This window comes from Notolepis coatsorum, assembly GCF_963971535.1.
Source record: "Notolepis coatsorum genome assembly, chromosome: 2".
Classification (NCBI taxonomy): domain Eukaryota; kingdom Metazoa; phylum Chordata; class Actinopteri; order Aulopiformes; family Paralepididae; genus Notolepis; species Notolepis coatsorum.
This window is the reverse complement of record NC_140166.1, coordinates 71,229,407-71,254,058: the sequence shown is the minus strand read 5'-3', so window position 1 is coordinate 71,254,058 and position 24,652 is coordinate 71,229,407. Positions and strand designations below refer to the sequence as shown.

At 45.3% G+C, this 24,652-nt stretch overlaps 1 protein-coding gene across 1 annotated transcript in view; it reads right to left on the bottom strand.

Moving 5' to 3' along the window:
• sbf2 (SET binding factor 2) overlaps positions 1-24,652 on the bottom strand; it is a 344,856-nt gene that overhangs the window by 88,555 nt on the left and 231,649 nt on the right. Inside the window, exons 19-24 of the mRNA XM_084308216.1 lie at positions 21,237-21,409; positions 17,460-17,533; positions 8,877-9,072; positions 7,732-7,859; positions 3,310-3,485; positions 77-198 (exon numbers count right to left, since the gene is read on the bottom strand). Of these exons, the coding sequence (XP_084164342.1) occupies positions 77-198; positions 3,310-3,485; positions 7,732-7,859; positions 8,877-9,072; positions 17,460-17,533; positions 21,237-21,409 (869 nt within the window). The remainder of the gene's footprint in view (positions 1-76; positions 199-3,309; positions 3,486-7,731; positions 7,860-8,876; positions 9,073-17,459; positions 17,534-21,236; positions 21,410-24,652) is intronic.

Sequence of the window (24,652 nt, the reverse complement as noted above, 5' to 3'; positions counted from 1 at the left end):
TGCTCTCACTGTCATCAGCCATGTTATTGCTCTCACTATCATCATCCATGTTATTGCTCTGGTTATGCCTCCTCACTTGAGATGTCGTCGTCCTCGTTCCAGGTCATCCTGGTCTTCTTCAGGGTGCTCTGACTTCCACGGCCCATGGTTATCTTCCCTGCTTTCCTGGCTCCCTTAACAATGGTCTTGGACAGAGTCCTGTGCAGAGGGGTACAAGGCAGATGGAGACGTTATTTCATCAACTCAGTGGTTCCCAAAGTGTGGGGCGCGGAGGTACCGCAGGTGGGGCGCGAAAAAAGAAGAATATGAATTTAGCCTACCAAAACTGATAAACGCCAACGAAGACAAAAATGAATTGAATGTCATGTGTTATTCCTTATACAGAGCACATTCAGAAGCCTAAATACGTTTAGCCACAAACAGTGTTATTGTCCATTGTAAAAGCATTGTAAGTTTGTGTTTCAGGCTAGCTAGCTATTGTCCGATCAAATGAATGGGAATGTAAGAGAGAGTGTCTTTATGAGACATAAAGTTATGCTAGCCTGCATGAGAGAGTTTGATTGATTGATTGAAAACTTTATTAACAGATTGCAGAATGGGTACAATACAGTACGGCTCAATACAAACAACTGCTAAGAGGATGCAGACCAGAAAAATACTTTCGTCTTGTTTACATACGGGTCCTCCATTTGTGAGTGATGTTATGCTAGCCTGCATGATGGAGTGAGACGTAACGTTATGCTAGCCTGCATAAGAGGAATTTACGAGAGGAATGCAACAAAATTGGAGACGTTTCTGGTAACAGCTAAAAGACAAGCGGCGGAGCCCACAAGTACTCCAGCTACAAGTTTTGAGAGTGGCAATCACAAAACAACTAGCCTGCTTTGAGAAGATTTGCAAGGGAAAGCAAGCACACACAAGTAACTGAATGTAGGCTAGAATGGGAATATGAAAAGTGATTTATTTGCAACCTGCAGTAGTTAACACTTTCTCCGCCAATAACGTCATACAACGGGTTTCAAGTTCATGCGAATTCTGCCAGATCACGTCGTACGACGTTATTCTGATCATATTTCATATTTTCGCCATGGTATTCATATTTCACTCACGGAGCCTTGGATGATGCTGTGGAACTCAGCACAACTTTGCAACGCTTCAATACTGCCACCTGGTGGATGATTGATGATGATCGGCGAGTTGCCAAACCGGATATGCCCGTTGGAGCTTGGTGCGTCTGCCAAATCTCGTATATCGTCGCGGGACTCAAGACACACACCGTGGATATGGATCGTTGCCATAACTCAATAATCCACATGATTTGGGCGTGTATTAGTATTATACAAACCGGAAATGGATCGCCTCGATCCCCATCACATAACTGGGATCTGTTTGCTCCAGTATCATCGCCCAACGGTAAGAGTAGGCTGCCGTGAGTTTCAGCATTTTTGTTTATTATTATCGATGCAAACTGCTCTGATCTATATATCACCCATACTACATAAATCATTTAACGACGATCACGGAATTATAAACGACCCCCCCCCCCCCCCCCTCCGTTCACCCGCGCATGATCAGTCATAACGTTTAGGACCATGTACAGTTGAACATTTTAATATAGCGTGTATCGGCAACAAATGGCATTTGATAATGTATATATGCATTTATGCCTATATCTCACGTTCTAGGATTTACTGCAGAAAACGATAAAAACATATTTATATTCTAGACGGTATTTTTATATGAATGTGTGAATGAAAAAGTAAAACGTTCTTACATCCTGAACGATAGATCATCGATGTTGAATGGGCCATAGTAATGTCAATTTAGCAATACAATTTAAAAAGTTATAGCCCTGCAAAGAAGGTAAACATCTCCATAGGCTTACAGTGCTGGCAGTGATCAAACATTGATGGATATAAGCGTGGCAGAGAAAGGCCTAATTTGTATTCATATTTTATTTAAGTTACTATTATTTAAATGTAATGAAATATACTACTCAGGGAAGTACTGCAGGGACATTTTTATCTCAAGGAAGTAGTACAACTACATTTTTAATTAGGCCTAATTATTTCACAGTAGCACAAGATCATTTGCCAAGCTTTTGTTAATTTTCAAATCAAACGAATTGTGTCTTTGTGTCTTGTTATGTTAATCTCATCTTGTTAGTAGTAGAGGAAATGGCATGTGTGTAGCCTAACATTCATTCTAGCCTACATCTAGGTGGGGACCAGGTTAGGTGGGGCAACTACCCAAGTGAGGCCTGTTCGAAAAGGTTTGGGAAACCACTGACCTAACTGCTACTACTGGTACAATTCCTGCATCACATTAGAGGAAGAATTCAGACCGTGATGCGATTTATACCAACGCACAGTGAGGCTTATCAAAATCCTCCATAGCAACTTGATAAGTGTGTTGACAATATATATATATAGATATTTTTATCCACTTTTTCTATTTTTCACCCATCCCAATTCCGCTGTGCCAATTCTCCCCTCCCCTGTCTTGAACGTTGCTTGCATATTCCCCCCACTGGCTGGTTGTAGGGAGGATAGAAGCCTTGCATCACATGTCCCATCTGATACATGTGGAGGCAGCTTGTCACATCTTTTCACCTGCCAGCGTGGACTCTCATTGGCAAGGTGTAACGTGTGGGAGGCTCACACTACCCCCGCCATTTCCTGTCTCTGCTGTGCAGGCGTCCCCAACCGACCTGTAGGAGTCGCTGTCCACAACGTCCAGATTACCACCCATCGACTTCCAACCGCTAACTCTGCCAATTGAGTTAGTATGACGGCTGGCCCAAGCTGGAGGCAACGCTGACAGCCAGAGTTGAACCCGGTGTCTCTTGCGTTGGTGACGAGCGCAATGTCCGCTGCGCCACCCAGCCGCCATCAATAATTGTTTTTTTGTGTATGACTGTAAACTAGGGGTGTACCGATTCGACCTCACAACGATTCGATTCGATTACGATTCTTCAGGCAACGATTCAATGCATCATGAAATCTCTTAATTTGACCACGATTCGATTCGATTCGATTACTTTTCTATCAGTTAATTCCCCAAAATATTTTGAATACACAAATGTGGCTGGGGGAACTGATTCACTCAGCATGAATGGACTATAGGTCAATAAAAACAATACACCAAAACAAAACAAAACATAACAAATTAAAAAATTTAAAAATTCTAATAGATTCTAACATTTTCAAATCGATGCAGTTGAATCGTCACATTAGAAACGATGCATTTCGATGCATCGTTACACCCCTACTGTAAACTGAAAACAAACAACAACTACAACACACCAACCTGAAGCCTGTATTTCTCTCTTTTTGCTTGGGAACGATGAGCTGCGGGGTCGTCTGTCCCGCGGCGAACGCGAAGGTGCTGAAGATGGACTGCGGGTAACGGATCCTCTGCAGGTGCTTCCTGAACACCTCCACCATCTCCGAGCTCACCTCCTCGTCAAACGCCACCTTCAGCAGCTGATGGGGACGTCGGATAACGTCTCAGTTAGGATCAATAATACGCGTGCCGTGCATCACACTCATCCGATTACACGGAAACTACAGAGCGGTAGTGTGTATGGATGTAAACATTAGCTAACAAAACTAGAGCTAATGTTAGCTACTTGCTAGGTTGCAGCTAAAGTTACAGTAACTACTGTTAACCCTTGAATGAATGAATGAATGAATGAATTCATTCATTCATTCATTCATTCACACACACACACACACACACGATACATTACATGTAAATATCCTCATGTGATACAACAACGTCGCAATTGTGTGCATGTGCCAGGTCTCCCAAGAAGCTATTTAAAGCTTTTGGAGGGAGCCTGAACACAAATATAAACAGAATATAAACAACAAAACAATAAAACAAAAAACAAAACAAAACATACAATGTGGGTAGGTTTACACACCTACCTACTAACTGACATATAACATAGATACATAATACAGACAATTTATATTCCTAAGTTATCATTTTAATTAGAAATATGATTTAAGCAGTTCCTCTTTCAGTGATTTTTTAAATGATTTAAAGGTTTTAGTCATTTTCAGATTCTCGTCAAGCTTGTTACAGATCTGTGGGCCCCTGCATGCTATGCTTAGGCTGGCACAATTTAGCCTTCTCCTCTTGCCAAATATAAGATGCCTATTTCTTGTGTTGTGGATGTGCAGTGGTCGGCAGACTGGGACAAGCTCAGACAGTCTGTGATTCATGTTGTTGACAACTTGATACATAATTGATGCGTTTTGATGAATGTTAAATTCAGCGAGCCTCAGGAGACCAAAGCGATGGAACAGAGGTTGTGAGGGCGCTCTATACCCGGACCATGACAGCACTCGTAGTACCCTCTTTTGTAAGTTTTCTAGTTTCTTGAGATGGCTGGGGTATGTGTTGCACCATATGACATTACAGTAATTAAGGGATTCATACAAGGTTTTGTATAGAGTGAGAAGGGCAGGCAAGGGAAGAAAATTACGTATTTTGCAGAATAAGCCAACATATTTGGACAGTTTTGTTTGTAGATATTTTATGTGGCATTTGAAATTGAGTGACTCATCGATGACGACCCCCAGGAATTTTGTGGACACCACTCTTGACCGCTCCTTTCCATTTATTTTTATGCACATGTGATGTGTGCGCATCCAATTTGAGTGGAAGACAATAAAGTTTGTTTTGCTGAGATTAAGTGATAATTTGTTGCATTTAAACCAGGTGTCCACTTTTTGTAGTTCTGTGTCGAGTAGATCTTGTAGCTCGAGTGGATTTTCACTGCCGTACTACCAAACGGTTAACCCTTTCACTGCCACACAACAGCCGGTTAACCCTTTCACTGCCGCCACACTACAGAAGGTTAACCCTTTACTATCACACTGCCGACGGTAACCGGGTTAACCTTCTGTAGTGTGGCAGTGAAAGGGTTAATCAAAGAACATCTTAGCTGTCATATTTTGTGGGATAGACTGACAATTTATTGATAGCTTCACACATGGGGGGCAGCCATTTAATACAGACCCCCCCCCCCCTCTCATCCAGTCTCAATGCTGGTTGACTGGGTGGTCGTTTCTCCACTCTTCCCGTGGTCCCGTTGCAAACATTCCCCAGCGTATCAGATGACATTACGGAACCGCCGGTGTCCCATTTCAAGGTTGGATCCCCTACGTCTCACATCCGAAGGAAGTTCTGATACCGCAGTCAAGCTAGTTTGTGACACGCACGCACGCGTCACACACACACACACACACACACACACGCACACAACGTACCCAGGCCTACAGTGCTGTACCATTACTATGTGAGAGTACTGCGCGGAGTTGACGTGTTCTCCATGTGTGCGCGTGGGTTTCCTCCGGGTACTCCCCCCCCCCCCCCCACGCACCATAAAAGAAGACGTGCGCGTTAGGTACGGTATATATTGCCGCCGTTGCCCTTGACCGAGGCGCTGACAACATAACTGGAGCGGGTCCCCCGGGCACCACACTGTGTGGCTGCTCGCTGCTCCCAAATAGTCAGGACGAGTCAAATGCAGAGGACAAATCTCCCAGAGGGGATTAATAAAAGTGTATATATATATATATATATATATATATACAGTATATAAAAAAAAATGCACACATGCGCACACACACACACACACTCTCTCTCTCTCCGGCCAAGAAGTGACCTACATCGTACAAATGCGACCACTTTTATTGTCCCTGTTACTAAAAAGATAGGAATGAGCTATAAAAACTTTATTGCGCTACATGAATTGTGAAAAACTAAAAACATATGCTTGGCTCAAAATTCCACTTTGTCCACTTATCCCTGGCTGACATCAAACTCAACATTAGATTACACCGGCGTGTCTAACTTCCAGGAAATACACTAATATACCATGGCAGCTATGCATATGTATTTTTGATTAAATGTTACAACTTATATAATAGTCCCGGAATGAAGGCCAAGCCATGTGGTCCAGAGCAAGTAAGGACAAGCCTGTCGTCCTGGACACAACGTATCTGACAAACTGAGCGACAAGACCATCACCACCTGCACTATTACTACCTGCACTATTACTACCTACACTATTACTACCTGCACTATTACTACCTGTACTATTACTACCTGTACTATTACTACCTGCACTATTACTACCTGCACTATTACTACCTGCACTATTACTACCTGCACTATTACTACCTACACTATTACTACCTGCACTATTACTACCTGCACTATTACTACCTGCACTATTACTACCTGCACTATTACTACCTGCACTATTACTACCTGTACTATTACTACCTGTACTATTACTACCTGTACTATTACTACCTACACTATTACTACCTGCACTATTACTACCTACACTATTACTACCTGCACTATTACTACCTGCACTGTAGTGTTTACCTGTTGTCTGTGTACTGTAGTGTTTACCTGTTGTCTGTGTACTGTAGTGTTTACCTGTTGTCTGTATACTGTAGTGTTTACCTGTTGTCTGTGTACTGTAGTGTTTACCTGTTGTCTGTGTACTGTAGTGTTTACTGTAGTGTTTACCTGTTGTCTGTGTACTGTAGTGTTTACCTGCTGTCTGTGTACTGTAGTGTTTACCTGTTGTCTGTGTACTGTAGTGTGTACTGTAGTGTTTACCTGTTGTCTGTGTACTGTAGTGTTTACTGTAGTGTTTACCTGTTGTCTGTGTACTGTAGTCTTTACTGTAGTGTGTACTGTAGTGTTTACTGTAGTGTTTACCTGTTGTCTGTGTACTGTAGTGTTTACTGTAGTGTTTACCTGTTGTCTGTGTACTGTAGTGTTTACCTGTTGTCTGTGTACTGTAGTGTTTACTGTAGTGTTTACCTGTTGTCTGTGTACTGTAGTGTTTACCTGTTGTCTGTGTACTGTAGTGTTTACCTGTTGTCTGTGTACTGTAGTGTTTACCTGTTGTCTGTGTACTGTAGTGTTTACTGTAGTGTTTACCTGTTGTCTGTGTACTGTAGTGTTTACCTGTTGTCTGTGTACTGTAGTGTTTACTGTAGTGTTTACCTGTTGTCTGTGTACTGTAGTGTTTACCTGTTGTCTGTGTACTGTAGTGTTTACTGTAGTGTTTACCTGTTGTCTGTGTACTGTAGTGTTTACCTGTTGTCTGTGTACTGTAGTCTTTACTGTAGTGTTTACTGTAGTGTTTACCTGTTGTCTGTGTACTGTAGTGTTTACCTGTTGTCTGTATACTGTAGTGTTTACTGTAGTGTTTACCTGTTGTCTGTGTACTGTAGTGTGTACCCTGGAAGTAGGGCTGAACGATTAATCGATTTTAAATCGAAATCGCGATTTGGAATGATGCAATTATCAAATCGCAAAAAAAGAAAAAAGAAATAATTTTTTTTTTATTTCTTTTATTTAACCAGGAAGTCGCATTGAGATACAAGATCGGTTTGGGAGAGGGAGGTAAGGGGTTTTAGATTGTGTGTTGTGAAGTTTAGACTTCAGAGAGGGAGAGTAAAGTACAGAAAAAAAGGTACAGTTGGGTACCGGTATCGATTCCCAGGTAAAAACTAGAAACATTTTCAGGCTCTGTGTCCCGAAAAGGCCCACAGCGTAGGCCAGATGCAAGCCGCATTTTACAATAAACCTCTGTGGGGCTGCTTAAAAAAAATTATAATCGCTAATTTTATCGCAATATCTGTCAGAAAAATCGCAATTAGATTATTTCCCAAAATCGTGCAGCCCTACCTGGAAGGTAGCGGAGCGGAGCTGCAGGCCCTCTTGCACGTTCTGCTGCAGCCGGTTCTGGATGCTGATCTTCTTCTCCTTGGTCAGCGTGGACACAGGGAAGGCCCGCATCACCGCCTGCTCCCCCACTGCAGGGAGACAACCAGCCAGCCTTACAGTAGGTTCAGATGCAACGGCAGGAGAAAGATTGTCTTGCTGTACTCGTGTCAAGTGTGTACAGTTGTCGGGACACTAGCAAAACTGGGGTGAAGACATTAACGTTTATTTATTAATTTTTTACCCAGGGACAGTGCACATTAATCGACATCTTCAGTTTCCACATCAATGTATAAATGTGCCAGAATTAGCTAATGAGCTAATTAGCTAATGAGTCCCTGCCTACCATGCATGTCTTTATGGTGTGGGAGGAAACCAGAGTACCTGGAGGAAACCCACGCGAACACAGGGAGAACATGCAAACTCCACACAGGAAGGCCCCCTGCTGGGGTTCGAACCCAGGACCTTCTTGCTGTGAGGCAGCAGTGCTAACCACTGTGAACCCAGGACCTTCTTGCTGTGAGGCAGCAGTGCTAACCACTGTGAACCCAGGGCCTTCTTGCTGTGAGGCAGCAGTGCTAACCACTGTGAACCCAGGACCTTCTTGCTGTGAGGCAGCAGTGCTAACCACTGTGAACCCAGGACCTTCTTGTTGTGAGGCAGCAGTGCTAACCACTGTGAACCCAGGACCTTCTTGCTGTGAGGCAGCAGTGCTAAACACTGTGAACCCAGGACCTTCTTGCTGTGAGGCAGCAGTGCTAACCACTGTGAACCCAGGACCTTCTTGCTGTGAGGCAGCAGTGCTAACCACTGTGAACCCAGGACCTTCTTGCTGTGAGGCAGCAGTGCTAACCACTGTGAACCCAGGACCTTCTTGCTGTGAGGCAGCAGTGCTAACCACTGTGAACCCAGGACCTTCTTGCTGTGAGGCAGCAGTGCTAACCACTGAGCCGCCATGCTAGCGTGTGTGGTCACAGCAGTGGCATCATTTTGCCAGACGTATTTCCATTCATAGCGGTATATTTCATTATGCGTTATGAAGATAATACCCACGTTTGCACCCACATGATAGACACCCACGTTTGCCTGGGGGTGATGAAAGACATTACCTAGCGGGTCGTGGGGGGTTCCTTTGAAGATGATGCGGTAGGTAGTGAGGAAGAGGGCTCCCTCCGCCGGCAGGATGTGTGGCCCTCCCAGCAGGCCCCCCGTGGCTTCTTCCCTGCCGTCGGGGTCCAGGACCACCCGCAGCCCCTCGGACACCAGCTCCTCCCCGGGCAACAGTGACGGACGCAGGATCTTAGGCTGGTAGGGGCAGAGGACACGCGTGGCGTGAACACAAGACTCATACAGACCTATACACATGGTAGGTTAGGGGTTCATACAGACCTATACACATGGTAGGTTAGGGGTTCATACAGATCTATACACATGGTAGGTTAGGGGTTCATACAGAACTATACACATGGTAGGTTAGGGGTTCATACAGAACTATACACATGGTAGGTTAGGGGTTCATACAGACCGATACACATGGTAGGTTAGGGGTTCATACAGACCTATACACATGGTAGGTTAGGGGTTCATACAGAACTATACACATGGTAGGTTAGGGGTTCATACAGAACTATACACATGGTAGGTTAGGGGTTCATACAGACCGATACACATGGTAGGTTAGGGGTTCATACAGACCGATACACATGGTAGGTTAGGGGTTCATACAGAACTATACACATGGTAGGTTAGGGGTTCATACAGACCGATACACATGGTAGGTTAGGGGTTCATACAGACCTATACACATGGTAGGTTAGGGGTCCATAGAGAACTATACACATGGTAGGTTAGGGGTTCATACAGACCTATACACATGGTAGGTTAGGGGTCCATACAGAACTATACACATGGTAGGTTAGGGGTTCATACAGAACTATACACATGGTAGGTTAGGGGTTCATACAGACCTATACACATGGTAGGTTAGGGGTTCATACAGACCGATACACATGGTAGGTTAGGGGTTCATACAGACCTATACACATGGTAGGTTAGGGGTTCATACAGACCTATACACATGGTAGGTTAGGGGTTCATACAGACCGATACACATGGTAGGTTAGGGGTCCATACAGACCTATACACATGGTAGGTTAGGGGTTCATACAGACCGATACACATGGTAGGTTAGGGGTCCATACAGACCTATACACATGGTAGGTTAGGGGCTCATACAGACCGATACACATGGTAGGTTAGGGGTCCATACAGACCTATACACATGGTAGGTTAGGGGCTCATACAGACCTATACACATGGTAGGTTAGGGTTACCTCAGATGAATAACCACATCAACTCTGTTTTAGGTTTCCAGAGGAACAATGTTGTCAAACTTTATTATCTAAAGGTGGTTCTGAAGTTCGTTTATAGTGAAAGACGGGTTTGAGTTTCTTATGATGCATCGGAAAGAGTTACGTGGTTCTTCAGTGCAAGGGTTCTAGATACCTCGGAGCAGAGTGTCTGACAAACACACGCCAGCAAATCACACTGAAGAAAGCCAGCACTGGGTCGCCGCAGCTATGTGTAAGTTCTCTCCTACAGTAAGTTAAAGTGTACAAGTCGACACTAGAGGCTTAGTAACTACTAGTTAGTTTGCAACTAAATCAGCTACTAAGTTTGGTCGCACCACGATTACTTGGGGCGTAACCTAACTAGTTTGGATGTAAAGTCATAACTAAGGCAAGTGGCCAATCAACGATCAAAGATATGGAGTTCCATGATCGTCATGGTTACCGTGCGCATGTGTGAGCCACTTGGCTACGAAGCACATCGTAGTGTGCTAGATCAATATTGAAATATCACATCAATAAATTAGGTCTCTACCGGATTACTGTGTTGCGATTAATGAGGAAATGACGCTGTGTAGCAGAAAAACGGCTTTACTTAATTAGTGAGTATAATTATGTCACATGTTGTTGTGATTTACACCTACCCTAGGACACGTGTAGGGCATGTGTTATGGGGCGACAGTGGCTCAGGAGGTAGAGCGGTCGTCTGGTAACCGGAAGGTTTCCGGTTAGAATCCGGCTCCTCCTGGCAGCGTGTCCTTGAGCAAGATGCTTAACCCCTAACTGCTTGCATGATAAGCAGGTGTGTGCACCTTGCATGGTCGTCTCCAGCCGTCAGTGTGTGAATGTGATTTGGATAAAAGCGCTATATTAATGCGGCCCATATAAACGCAGTCCAATTATGTAAAATGCTTGATTGTGCGCTCGGTTGCCCATAGCAGCGGTCCGTTATTTTTCGATAACTGACCGCTGCCAGGGGCAACCGAGCAATAATGACCGCTGTTCGCAGCTGGAGCAATCAAGCCCATGCACTGACACACACTGCATCAGTGCAATCAGACACACCTGCCGGCTGCCGGCGATAATAATAATAATAACTTTATTTGGGCTGACAGCGGAGCCACAGAACAGAACTGCGTCTGCATTTGATCTCATCTTATCGATGGTGTAAAATGAATTAGGTATATTGTTAGTAAGTTAGCCATGTAATAAGCGGGATAATGTATAGCTATACTCGGTCATTGTCGCAAAATGATTGACCGACACGGAGTTTAGAATACAGAGGCGCCCCGCCGAGGTGTTCTAAACGTAGTGAAGGTCAATTATTTTGCGACAATGACCTCGTAGCTATACATTAGTTGTTACTTTAAGAGTTACGTTGTAACCTCATCTCTGCGGTGCAAACACACACATTTTAGTAGTGCGTTAATCACAACTTAGTAGGACTTTACGTCCTAACTAGGCTAAGTTTGAACTTACACACAAGCGGGTGGCACAGGCCGCAGGGGGACTTACTGGCATCATCACACACCACAGTGCAGGACAGGATTAGCCCTTTGTGGACACCGAGGAACATCGTGTGCGGATCACCGCGCGCTAAAGGACATCGACAGAGCGGCGAGTCGCACGCAAATTTAGCATCACGGAGCTTTTATCAAACCCCACCCACCGGCTTCCACCGATGCCTTGCCAGGGAGAGCGGGCTCGTGTTCCCCGCAGAGGCTGATTGCTCAAGTTCACGGGTTGGTTCTTAGGCACAGAGTCTTTAATTCCTGTTTTTTCTTTTTTACTAACCGTAATTTACTCTCCCTTTCCCCTCATCTGAGGTGTTGCTCAACTTGCTCAACACACACACACACACACACACACACACACACACACACACACACACACGTTCCTCTTTCATAAGAAAGATGATAAGAACTTCTGTCTTTTTGTGCTGCGTCAGCTTTTTCTGCTTGAGAAATGACACTTCTACAGAATCTAGAAATGTGGTTGAGCGGAGGGTGGGAACGAACCGGACCCGAGGAACCAGAGCGAAGCGGCACCGCCCCGTGTGAACGAGACCGGTTCTGCAGACGAGGGGGTTGTTGAAGCCGGGCCAAGAGATAAGGATGAGTTCTCTGTGTTCTGCCGGCGCTGGACGGGCAGTGGGACAAAGGCCCTAATAATAGACTGGCTAAGCACATCGCTCCAGTTGTCAGTCACTACATGTGCGTCTCTGCACACATGGCAGGCAGGCAGGCAGGCAGGCAGGCAGGCAGGCAGGCAGGCAGGGAGCTGATGCAAGAGCTGCTGCAGCAGAGCCAACAGCAGCCCTCGTGCCAGAGGCCCTCTGTCACCGTATCCTGGTTAGAAGTGACCGGGCCTGGCGGACGGGACGCCACGACCTCTGACCCCCGAACTGCAGCTCTCAGAGCTGTAGCCAGCAGGTTTCAAACTACACAACACGACCCTCTGACCCCAGAGGGCAGCTCTCAGAGCAGTAGCCAGCAGGTTTCAAACTACACAACACGACCTCTGACCCCAGAGGGCAGATCTCAGAGCTGTAGCCAGCAGGTTTCAAACTACACAACACGACCCTCTGACCCCAGAGGGCAGATCTCAGAGCTGTAGCCAGCAGGTTTCAAACTACACAACACGACCCTCTGACCCCAGAGGGCAGCTCTCAGAGCTGTAGCCAGCAGGTTTCAAACTACCATAGTACTACCACTACAAAATAAATAGTAAATGCATAAATGATAACAACACAACAACTACTACTACCAATACATTATTATTGTTATTATTAAAATGTCATTACACACCGCACAGCACTCAGCAGGTCACATGCTACTGGCAGCCAGCAGACACTACAGCATGTGAACCAAGGGTCAGAGTGAGTCAGAGGCAAACACGCACACACGCACGCGCACACACACACACACACACACACACACACACACACACACACACACACACACACACACACACACACACACACACACACACACACACACACACACACACACACACACACACACACACACACACACACACACACACACACACACACACACACACACACACACACACACACCTCCTGTGGTTGCGTTGGAATAGTGTGTGTAGTTGTAATGGTGTTGTAATGGTGTGTGTAGTTGTAATGGTGTGTAGTTGTAATGGTGTGAGTAGTTGTAATGGTGTGTAGTTGTAATGGTGTGTTGTTGTAATGGTGTGTGTCGTTGTAATGGTGTGTTGTTGTAATGGTGTGTGTAGTTATAATGGTGTGTGTTGTTGTAATGGTGTGTAGTTACAAGGTACTCCCAGATGGGGTGCAAAGGTTTTTTTCAATACATGAAAGAAAATATGATTTGAGAGATATTTGTAAATTTACTGTTCAAAAATCTAAGAAAGGGATTAAAAGGAGGTGTATTTCTATTATTGGGGTTAACTTGTGGAACAATGCTGATAAGAATGTTAAGAATGAGTAATTCGATTTTGGTTTTTAAGAAAAAGGTTTGTAAAGATATTTTTGAAAACTACAAGGGTGAATAACACTGTTTTGTTTTGTTTTCTTTCTTTTAGAATACTGTTTTGGAATCTACATTTTTGTATTTTTTTTTGTAAAGCAAATTTTGAAAACTACAATGGTGAATACTACGGTTTTGCTTGCTTTTTTTTCTCTTTAAAATACTGTTTGAGTCAAACATTTTGTATTTTTTTGGTAAGAATATAGGACAGGCACATAAGCACTATGCTTCAGTCTGTACCTTTTCAGTCACTGTAAAAATCAAATATTGATAAATGATGGTGTATATTGTATTGTGTGAGATGATGACTGGAAAAATAAACTACTACTACTAGTTGTAATGGTGTGTGTAGTTATAATGGTGTGTTGTCAGGGTTCCCACGCTCGCCTTGAAAAATATTTCCATGCTACCTCCTGATTTTCCAGGTACCATATTAAGTGATGATCTATAGGCCCCAGAAGCTTTCCGCCCCCATCTGCGCCACCCTCCCCTCACACACACAACCGCCTAGGACACCTGACTACTTACTTGATTTAAAAGATGTGCCAGTCAAGTCTACATTGTAAATGCTTAGAGATTATGTCTTATTGATAATATCCATGCATGAAATAATGCAACAAGCTGTAGATGAACAACAATTTATTGAACTGGAACTTTGAGACACATGAGCACTGGGATTGATATTATGTTCTCTCTTCCACTCCTCTCCTATTGATTGATTGATTGATTGATTGAAAAGTTTATTAACAGATTGCAGAATGGGTACAGTACAGTACAGCTCAATACATACAATTGTTAAGAGGATGCAGACCTGAGAAAGACTTTCGTCTTGTTTCCATCAGGGTCCCCCATTTTCAATTCATCATAAGTTTTTCATTTTCTATCTCATCCTGTCCTCTTCTCTCCACACCTCCCCTCTCGTGTCCGCTCCCGTCTTCTCTTCCTACTCTTCTCCCTTTTCCTCTGTCCTCCTCTACTCTCTTCTTCTCCTCTTTCATCTTCTCCCCTCTTCTCTTCCTCCTCCCTCTTTCCTTCCGTGCCCTCCTGGCTCCTCCCCCTCCTCTCTACAGTCTGAAGATCTGAAACAGAATGTTATTTTGAGTTAAAATTGGTCATTTCCATAAGCTAAAATGGTGTTATATTTGTCTTTAGGAGGGTGATCAATAAATATTACAATCTTTCATACATCCATAAAGGCTATTGCACCTCATTGCTTTAACTTATTGACAGACTCTTGCAGCTCTTTCAGGGCTTTGTCTGCTGCCACCTCTTCCTTTTTATCAGCAACCCCTTTCCGATAGGCATTTGATTTTGACAGCAGTGTAAAATCGTGCTTCTTCTCTGCCACGACTGCCATTTCATGTGCTTCTTTCTCCATTGTTTCAGCGCTTGTCATTACTTTTTGCGGCTTTGTTTTCACTTTCTGGATTTCCTGGCAGAGCTCCTTTCTTTTCTTCCCTTTGGTGGTTTGCTCTCTCAACTTCTTCTGGTCTTCCAGATACAACCCATCATCTACACTCACAGCACACACATCCATCCACACACACACACACTCACTCTAAATAAACACTCACCGTAACACCCACTCTACTCACTTTAAAACACTTTATATTTATTAACAAAGAGATTTGCACTACAAGTTGCAACTCATACCTCATTGCACCTTACCCTAAGTTGTACCTGATCGCATTGCTGCATTGTACCTCACTATTACTATTTTTTTTACTCTGTATTGTATATATGTATATTGATTGACTGAACACTTTTTGTTTACGTACTCTTGACTTTGTCTATTTTATACTTTGTATCTATTTTATCTAGCACACTCTCAGGAGCTCATACAGGAGCTCATAATGGTGTGTGTAGTTATAATGGTGTGTTGTTGTAATGGTGTGTAGATGTAATGGTGTGTTGTTGTAATGGTGTGTAGATGTAATGGTGTGTTGTTGTAATGGTGTGTGTAGATGTAATGATGTGTAGATGTAATGGTGTGTTGTTGTAATGGTGTGTGTAGTTGTAATGGTGTGTATAGTTGTAATGGTGTGTGTAGTTGTAATGGTGTGTGTGGCTGAGTGTGGGAGCATTTATCCAGTGCTACCAGGCACGTAAGTACAGCGAGATCCAAGAGACCAAGTCACGACATGGAGCAGTGATGACAACCTGATGTCTGAACCACATTGCAACATCGGACTCCATGTAACGACCAGCCAGACACAACCCAGGAGGACCAAGGACCAGCCAGACACAACCCAGGAGGACCAGCCAGACCAGGCCACGTGAGCGGATCGGCGCGGCCGAGAAATCCGCTCTTCGGTCTTTAAAGCTTGGTCCGCTCCGCTAATCGCTCATGTTGACCCCGCCCCCAAGTCGCTCTCCGCTCGCTCCCCGCTCACCTTGAATCGAGCGCTCCCCGCTCCCCGCGTCAGATCGCTCGGCAGATTTTTTTTTCTTTTTTTTGGAGCATGGTGTAAATTAGCTCAAACTACAACAGTCTACACCCCCTGGGCCCCTTAACAATTGTTTGTATTGAGCCGCATTGTATTTGTACCCATTCTGCAATGTTAAATAACGTTGTTTATCCATTCACTAGCTCTATTAAGCGATGATAAGCTAGCCGAGCCACAATGCTATGGTCGCTGCCATTAACGTTAGCATGTAAGCTAACGACAACAACAATGGCGTCGATACTTTTTCTAACAGGAGTGAGTGACAAAGCCTGAACAGGATATCACAGGTTCACCCTTCTCATTGGTTGAAAATGGCCTTCATGTTTGTACATCGCCATCTGTTGCTTTGGCATTGTACTGCATGTATATATTACATCAGTGTTAAACAACTGTGAGCGGCCTGGAGTGGATTGGAGCGGAGGAGAACTCTCGCTCCGGACGTCGCGCCGACACATTTTAAAACCCACTCCTCGCTCACGTCAAAACCGCCCGCTCCGCTCCCCGCGCCGCTCACGCTCCGATCCGCTCACATGCACTGAGCCAGACACAACCCAGGAGGACCAAGGACCAGCCAGACACAACCCAGGAGGACCAAGGACCAGCCAGACACAACCCAGAGGACCAAGGACCAGCCAGACACAACCCAGGAGGACCAAGGACCAGCCAGACACAACCCAGGAGGACCAAGGACCAGCCAGACACAACCCAGGAGGACCAAGGACCAGCCAGACACAACCCAGGAGGACAATACTTGGAAATAGACACATCCATGTGTAAATAAATACCTTATCATGACAATAGTCTTGCCTGGACGTGCTGCTTTACACCTGCTATTGTAGTGCACAGATTTAGGTTATTAGTAAGAAACATAACACACATAGGGCGGGATCCACAAAGAATGGATTGCACGGTGCTAATTGCACCCTTACTTACAATTCATTATGAATTGAAAATGGGGGACCGTGATGTAAACAAGACGAAAGTCTTTCTCTGGTCTGCATCCCCTTAACAATTGTGTGTATTGAGGCATACGGTATTGTACCCATTCTGCAATTTGTTAATACAATTTTCAATCAATCAATCACCGCGCAGGTACGGCAGTACGGCTCAATACACACAATTGTTAAGGGGATGCAGACCAGAGAAAGACTTTCGTCTTGTTTACATCAGGGTTCCCCCATTTTCAATTCATAATGAATTGTAAGTAAGGGTAATTGAATGATGAACCCAATGAATTGTAAGTAAGACCGTGCAATCCATTCTTAGTGGATCCCGCCCTATTAGTGTATAAATAGTTCTGTAATCAATAGCTGCTAATTCAACACATTTGTGAGCAAGGTTATATATAAACATGAAGCCCTGGCCCGGCGCCCTGCGGGACTCACCTTCTGGATGGGTGGCAGCCGCCTGCTCTCCCTGTGCACGGCCTCCAGAGCCTCCATCTGCATGGCCACGATGCCTGGGGGTCAGAGGTCAGGGGTCATTACTGGGCCACAAACACACACACACATGCATACACATTAACACACACGTATGCACGCACATATAGACACACACAAACACACGCATACATACATACATATACATTAATACACACACACACGCATGCATACATACATACATACATACATACATAAAAACACACACACACACACACACACATACATACATATTAACACACACACAGACACACACGCATGGATACACATTAACACACACGAATGCACGCACATATACACACACACACACATACATATACAGTACATTAACACACACACACACACACATGCACATGGCCGCCTAGTTATAGTTGAAAGTGGGGGTGCAAGTTTTTTTTATTTTTTTTTTGCATTTTTTTACATTTTTTTTTTTTTTTTTTTTTTTTGCACGGGGTGGTTTGGAGTTCCACGGCAGATTTTTTTACATTTAATGAACACCTGTATGTGCAATTTCCTGCAATATAGAGCCTTCAATCTTGACCAAAATAAAGCTGCTCTTTTCACTATAAAACTCAGTTTATATTGCAGTATGATAGCTATAATAATAATAACTTCACTGCGAGGGCTCTTTTAGCTAACGCTAGCTAGGCACGTATGATAGCCAATTACTATTATAATAATAATAATAATAATAATAATAATAATAACTTTCCCATCCTCCCAAAGCCCCTCCAGCCCCGTTCACATCCGCAGCACCAACAACAACAACAACTAATTGACGCTATCAATAGTCCCAGTGAGCGCGGCGGCTGAATGAATGAAAACTTTATTTAACAGATTGCAGAATGGGTACAATACAGTACGGCTCAATACACACAATTGTTAAGGGGATGCAGACCAGAGAAAGACGTTTGTCTTGTTTACATCAGGGTCCCCTTTCGTGACTGTGCTGCACCGAGTGAATCCACAGTCACTTGCTCCTCAATGGGAAACCAACCTAGATTTACCATGAAGGACTGGTTCTGGCCGAACCGTTCGTTATACAAGTATCACAGAGACATTACAAAGGTGCTCACAGTTGCACGAGGGGTTCGCACAGAGATACGGGATGGTTTGAAAGCTCGGCGTTGCTAATAAATATTTTTTTTATTTTTTTTATAAACTGCTCAAAGCGGCATTATTTCCGCCGTTGGGTGATCACAGCGCCTGCGCACCATCCTGTATCTCTGGATTCACTCGGTGCAGCAGCGCCGAGGCTCACCATACGAGAAATATTCAGTTTCAATCTGTTTGCGCATTTAGTATACAGTCACAGTGTTCGACTTACGTGATGATTTGCTCCATTTTGATGTAAACGCCGAAGAATAATCCTCACGAGTCACAATGTTATCCAATATCCAGCCTGAATTTTTCAAACGCTTTCGAAAAAGCCGCCTCCCCCAACATGTCGTATACGTCATGCCGACGAACCGTGGCCCGTGGGCACTGGATCAAACCATTAAAGTGGGGGGGTCACACAATCTTTGGAAACTTAAAAACTTGCTATTAAGTGTCATTGCGTATTATTAATTTGATTGAAATTACGTAGTTATGGTTCGATACGATTTATATATTGGGGGGGATATTTATATCATATGATATGATCAAAAAGTGAGGGAGCAAAGAGACAAGCTTGCTCCCCCAAGTTCAATAGTCCTGGAGCCCGTGCATCGTCTGCTCCGTTAAGTGGGCGCCTATGCACATGCATGCATACATAATTGTATACATACATATACATTAAAACACACACACACATGCATGCATACATAATTGTATACATACATACATATACATTAAAACACACACACACACACATACACGAACACATTAACAAATGCATGGACACACCTACTTAGAACCACAGCCTATATTTACAGATTTAAGGCCCACACACGATGTCATAGGTTAATCTGCTCAGAGACCTCTGTCCCTGCAGGTCTGGGCTCAGGAGACACACGTCCAGTGTCCCTTCAGCCTGGGAAGAGGTGACCAGAGCTCCCTGATGTACCGTGTACCTGATCCCGCTGACAGCATTAGGCCAGTTGAGAGTGACAGGCATGTTGAGTTCAGGGTGACCAGGGGGAGTCAAGGTGATGCGTAGACATACTTACACTTAACTCATTGACTGGCAAAAACAAGTATATTCGTTTTTGGCGCCCCATGCGGTGAACGCCAAAAACGAGTATATTCGTTTTATGTTTTTTTTTTTTTTATTATGATACTAGACAGCCCCCCGGATCTTGTGTATGGATTTGGTAACACTGTGATAATGATCTAATCACGATAGGTGGCAGTCCCGCCTACCTTTTGAGTAATTTTTTTTAGCTAGGATGGCGGCGCTTGATCGAGCAGCAGCTTTTTGTCTCGCCAGGAACGGCAAATCAACTATTATTTGCATACTCGTGTTCAGTCTATTCGCCCAGTCTATTCGTGCTGACCCTTTGTACACAAGACAAGAGCTACTGGACATTGGTTCACGTGTCGGATTACTGGATATTTCCATCTTTTTTTCGATGGACCGAACGACATCGTCAGACCTCCGCGCACACCGGGTCTGTTTACATCGCCTCCCCGGACAAGGCGGCCTCATAGGCGGCCGAGGGATCGAAAGCAGAGGCGGGGCCGCAGAGCTGGCGCGCGACTGAGGCTAGCTCTGGCTCCTCATAGCGCCGCTCTTCCCAGCCTCCTTCTTGCAAATGTACGGTCGCTGGCGCACAAAATGGATGAGGTACGTTTATAGATTACAAATACATGGGGGGGGGTCTTGTCAAACTCCAAATCTCACCGCCGAGCTAAGCCAGGCGCGTGATTCACAAAAGACGCGATATCTCTCTTCCAAGAAGATTAGCAGGGATTTTTGGGAAATGGCCACTCTTTAGCCTGGGATTGAGCAGGAACGGATGTATGTAGAAATAAACAGTTTGTTCCCTGTTGGGAGTATAAATATTGCCTTTCAAATGAGCCATAGTATGTCTCCATAGCTATAATATAGAATATACGATGGGTCTACAAACATGGTACCATGCTGTGCAGAGTGGCTGAACTCAGGACCCAGTACCTGGTACCATGCTGTGCAGAGTGGCTGAACTCAGGACCCAGTACCTGGTACCATGCTGTGCAGAGTGGCTGAACTCAGGACCCAGTACCTGGTACCATGCTGTGCAGAGTGGCTGAACTCAGGACCCAGTACCTGGTACCATGCTGTGCAGAGTGGCTGAACTCAGGACCCAGTACCTGGTACCATGCTGTGCAGAGTGGCTGAACTCAGGACCCAGTACCTGGTACCATGCTGTGCAGAGAGACCCTCACCTGGTACCATGCTGTGCAGAGAGACCCTCACCTGGTACCATGCTGTGCAGAGAGACCCTCACCTGGTACCATGCTGTGCAGAGACACCCTCACCTGGTACCATGCTGTGCAGAGACACCCTCACCTGGTACCATGCTGTGCAGAGACACCCTCACCTGGTACCATGCTGTGCAGAGACACCCTCACTTGGTACCATGCTGTGCAGAGACACCCTCACCTGGTACCATGCTGTGCAGAGACACCCAGTACCTGGTACCATGCTGTGCAGAGAGACCCAGTACCTGGTACCATGCTGTGCAGAGAGACCCAGTAACTGGTACCATGCTGTGCAGAGAGACCCTCACCTGGTACCATGCTGTGCAGAGAGACCCTCACCTGGTATCATGCTGTGCAGGCTCTTGATGTGGTCCTGCGTCACGCCGCTCTCCGTGCACACCTTGTCGATGAAGCGGGCGATGAAGCGGACCACGGAGTTGGCCACGTCGTTGGTTTCGGAGTCCTCGAAGCCGCTCTCCGTGTCGAAGCTCTCGGCCACGCTGCCCGCGATGCTGCCAAACACACGAGGGAATAAGAGAGAAAGTGATGAAAACATTCAAAAACACTGCTGAACAAGGCTAGGAAAAGCCTACCGGTAGTTAAGCCAGAGCCGGATGCATGCCATCATGGCATCTGTTTCTGTATAAGGGCCATTATTGGTGATCTCCCACTCCCCTCATGGCTGGATCGGAGAACTGGAACCTTCATCACATTCGCTCGGGTGATTCTGGCTTTCACTTCAGGTTCACAGAGTTTGCACTGAATTAGGGAAATCTGCTTTTAGCTTCTGTGCCTCAGGCTCTGACCCTTTTGTGCAATGCACTTTAAAACTCAATTCATTAGTATCTATCGGTCAAGTTTAAATCTTTTAATAGCCAACCACTTCACCACAGTCTGCAGTTGTTTTTAATTATTTTAAACTTGATGATTGACTTTCTGTTTCTCTATTTTTATTTTTTTATTTATTAAGTGTTGTATTCCTCTACATCATTGTGAATCAGAGCTTGTATTTATTAAGTGTTGTATTCCTCTACATCATTGCGAATCAGAGCTTGTATTTATTAAGTGTTGTATTTCTCAACATCATTGTGAATGAGAGCTGCTCTCAACGATCCTTTGAGGCTAAATAAAGATTGAATGATGCCAGTGGGACACATGTTTGTTAATTATGATTAAGGTAAACAACCATGTGAGTAGCGTATATGTGGTACACTCAGTGGTAGGCTATCTGATGCATGCATGTGTTGTTACAACACATGCATGATGTTGTGGTGGTAACATTCTGGGACTAGGCTGCTACCAGTGGCAAAGGTTAAGGCCCCACCAATCCACCACACTACTACTAAACAGCCCACAACAACACGTCTTTAAGTGTCATGCAGATTACACACACACACATGCAAGATGGGCGACCCACAGGAACACACACACATTGAGTCGCCGATGAAATGTCTCTCTGCACTTGACCCATCCCGTTGCCCCCCCCCCCCCGAAGGGCAGCCGGGAGCAGACATGGGCTGCGGTGTGGGCCGCGCCCGGGGGCCAATCCGAGTGCTCCTGTCAGTCTTCTGTCAGGACGCGACAGCGTTAGCGATCTGTTTTGCATGTTTTTCCATTGGGTTTATCTTATCGGGAGGGGAAACCCTTGCGAGCACCGGGGGGAGAACATGCAAACTCCACACAGAAGGCCATGCAGGGGAGATACCCAGGCCCTTCTAGCTGTGAGTGTTAACCACTACGCCACGGTGCTGCCTGCTATACTAAGTAACGAAAGCGAAAGTGAAGCAAAATCGATGATGAATCGATACACGTTTTATGAAATGCACGCGCTCGTATTACAGAGTTCTGCGACCTGCTGGTGGCAACATTAGCAGCTTGCATCTGCAGCACTAACTAAAACTAGAGGTGAGTAAAATAAATCATTTTGCCGTGCTTCTACACGGCAGGGCCTGTGGGAGCTAGCTAGCTAGCGTCTACCAGTACTCCTAGGCTAAGCTAAAGCTAACGTTACCCCCGGCCCGTATCTTTGCTGCAATGAGAAAATAGCGGTAAACAACACACAAGTTGACCAAGTAAAGATGTCAGAAATGCAACTACAAGTTAACGTGACAACTTTATTTCACCTCAACCAGTTGGCCTTTGGTTCATATCGTCCACTATGATACAGAATTATGCTGCTTTCCTGAGTGTGCAGCTCACATGTTCTTTTTTTTTGGTCTTTTTCCCCCTCCATTTTCCTCAGATTTTCTCCCATCCCAATGTTAGTCATATGCCAATTCCCAGTCCCTTCCTGGTTGCTGCGCTTTACCCCCCACAGTCAGATCATTTTGGGAGAGTGGAGGCTACCACGTGCTTCCTCCGACACACGTCCAGCCAATCACCGCTTCTTTTCACCTGGCAGCGCGGATTCTCATTGAGAGGGCGTAGCGTGTGGGAGGACCACACTATCCCCCTCACGTCCAATCCGCGCTTAGCAGGCGCCCCGACCGAACTGTAGGAGTCGCTGTTTACAACGACCCGGACCCACCCCGCCAGCTTCTCCCACCCTCTGATACAGCCAATTGTATCAGTGCAGACGGCCAGCCAAGCTGGTGACAACCCCGGAGCTGTGAGCTGGATTCGAACAGGCGAACCAAGCTCACAGCTCCGGGGCTGGTGACGAACGCAATCTCCGCTCGACCACCTAACCGCCTGCTCACATGTTCTGATGCCTGCTGCTCAGTGTGAGGCTCAGGCTACAGCGCTCGCTCGCTCGCTCACTCACTCACTCACTCACTCACACTCACTCACTCACTCACTCACTCACTCACTCACTCACTCACTCACTCACTCACTCACTCACTCACTCACTCACTCACTCACTCACTCACTCACTCACTCACTCACTCACTCACTCACTCACTCACTCACTCACTCACTCACTCACTCACTCACTCACTCACTCACTCACTCACTCACTCACTCACTCACTCACTCACTCACTCACTCACTCACTCACTCACTCACTCACTCGTGTGTTTCAACAGGGGGGTCAGCCAGCCAGTCAGTTAGTCAGTTAGGGACATTCTCAATTTAGGCCGGCCCTCTGGGACTGGCAAAAAACAACAACAACAACAACAACAACGAGTGACTGTGATTACGGCGCCGGCGGTGTGATGTCATTGCCGATGCCAGGATCAATCTCTCAAGCTTTCTTGGCAGCGCAGAAAAACTCAAATGAGACAAGTGATGTAATCATTTCTCACCGGAGGAATCTGTGGTAATAACCAATAAAACAAGAGAAACTAGCTGTGAGATAAAGCAGTCTGTGGTCATAACCAATAAAACAAGAGAAACTAGCTGTGAGATAAAGAAGTCTGTGGTCATAACCAATAAAAAAGGCGAAAATAACGGAGGTAAACAACACCGTGGCCAGAGCGTTTCCCTCCTCTTTGCAGGAATAAGCAAAACAAGGGCTGAAATATGAATTACGGCGTTCTTCGGTCTATTTGGGAATGAAGCATGGCACAGGGTCTAGCCGTGGGAGTGATGCAAACTTCTAAGTGTTTAATATTTCCAGTAGGAGTTCCATGGAGAGTTGGCTGGCGCTGCTGCACGGCAATAAATGCGGACGCTCTAGACATTTCCACACTCTACACATTTACACTCCACACGCTCCACACACTCTACACACACTCTACACACTCTATACACTCTACACTACGCGCTCGCTCTATACGCTCTACACGCTCTACACATTTACACACTCTACACGC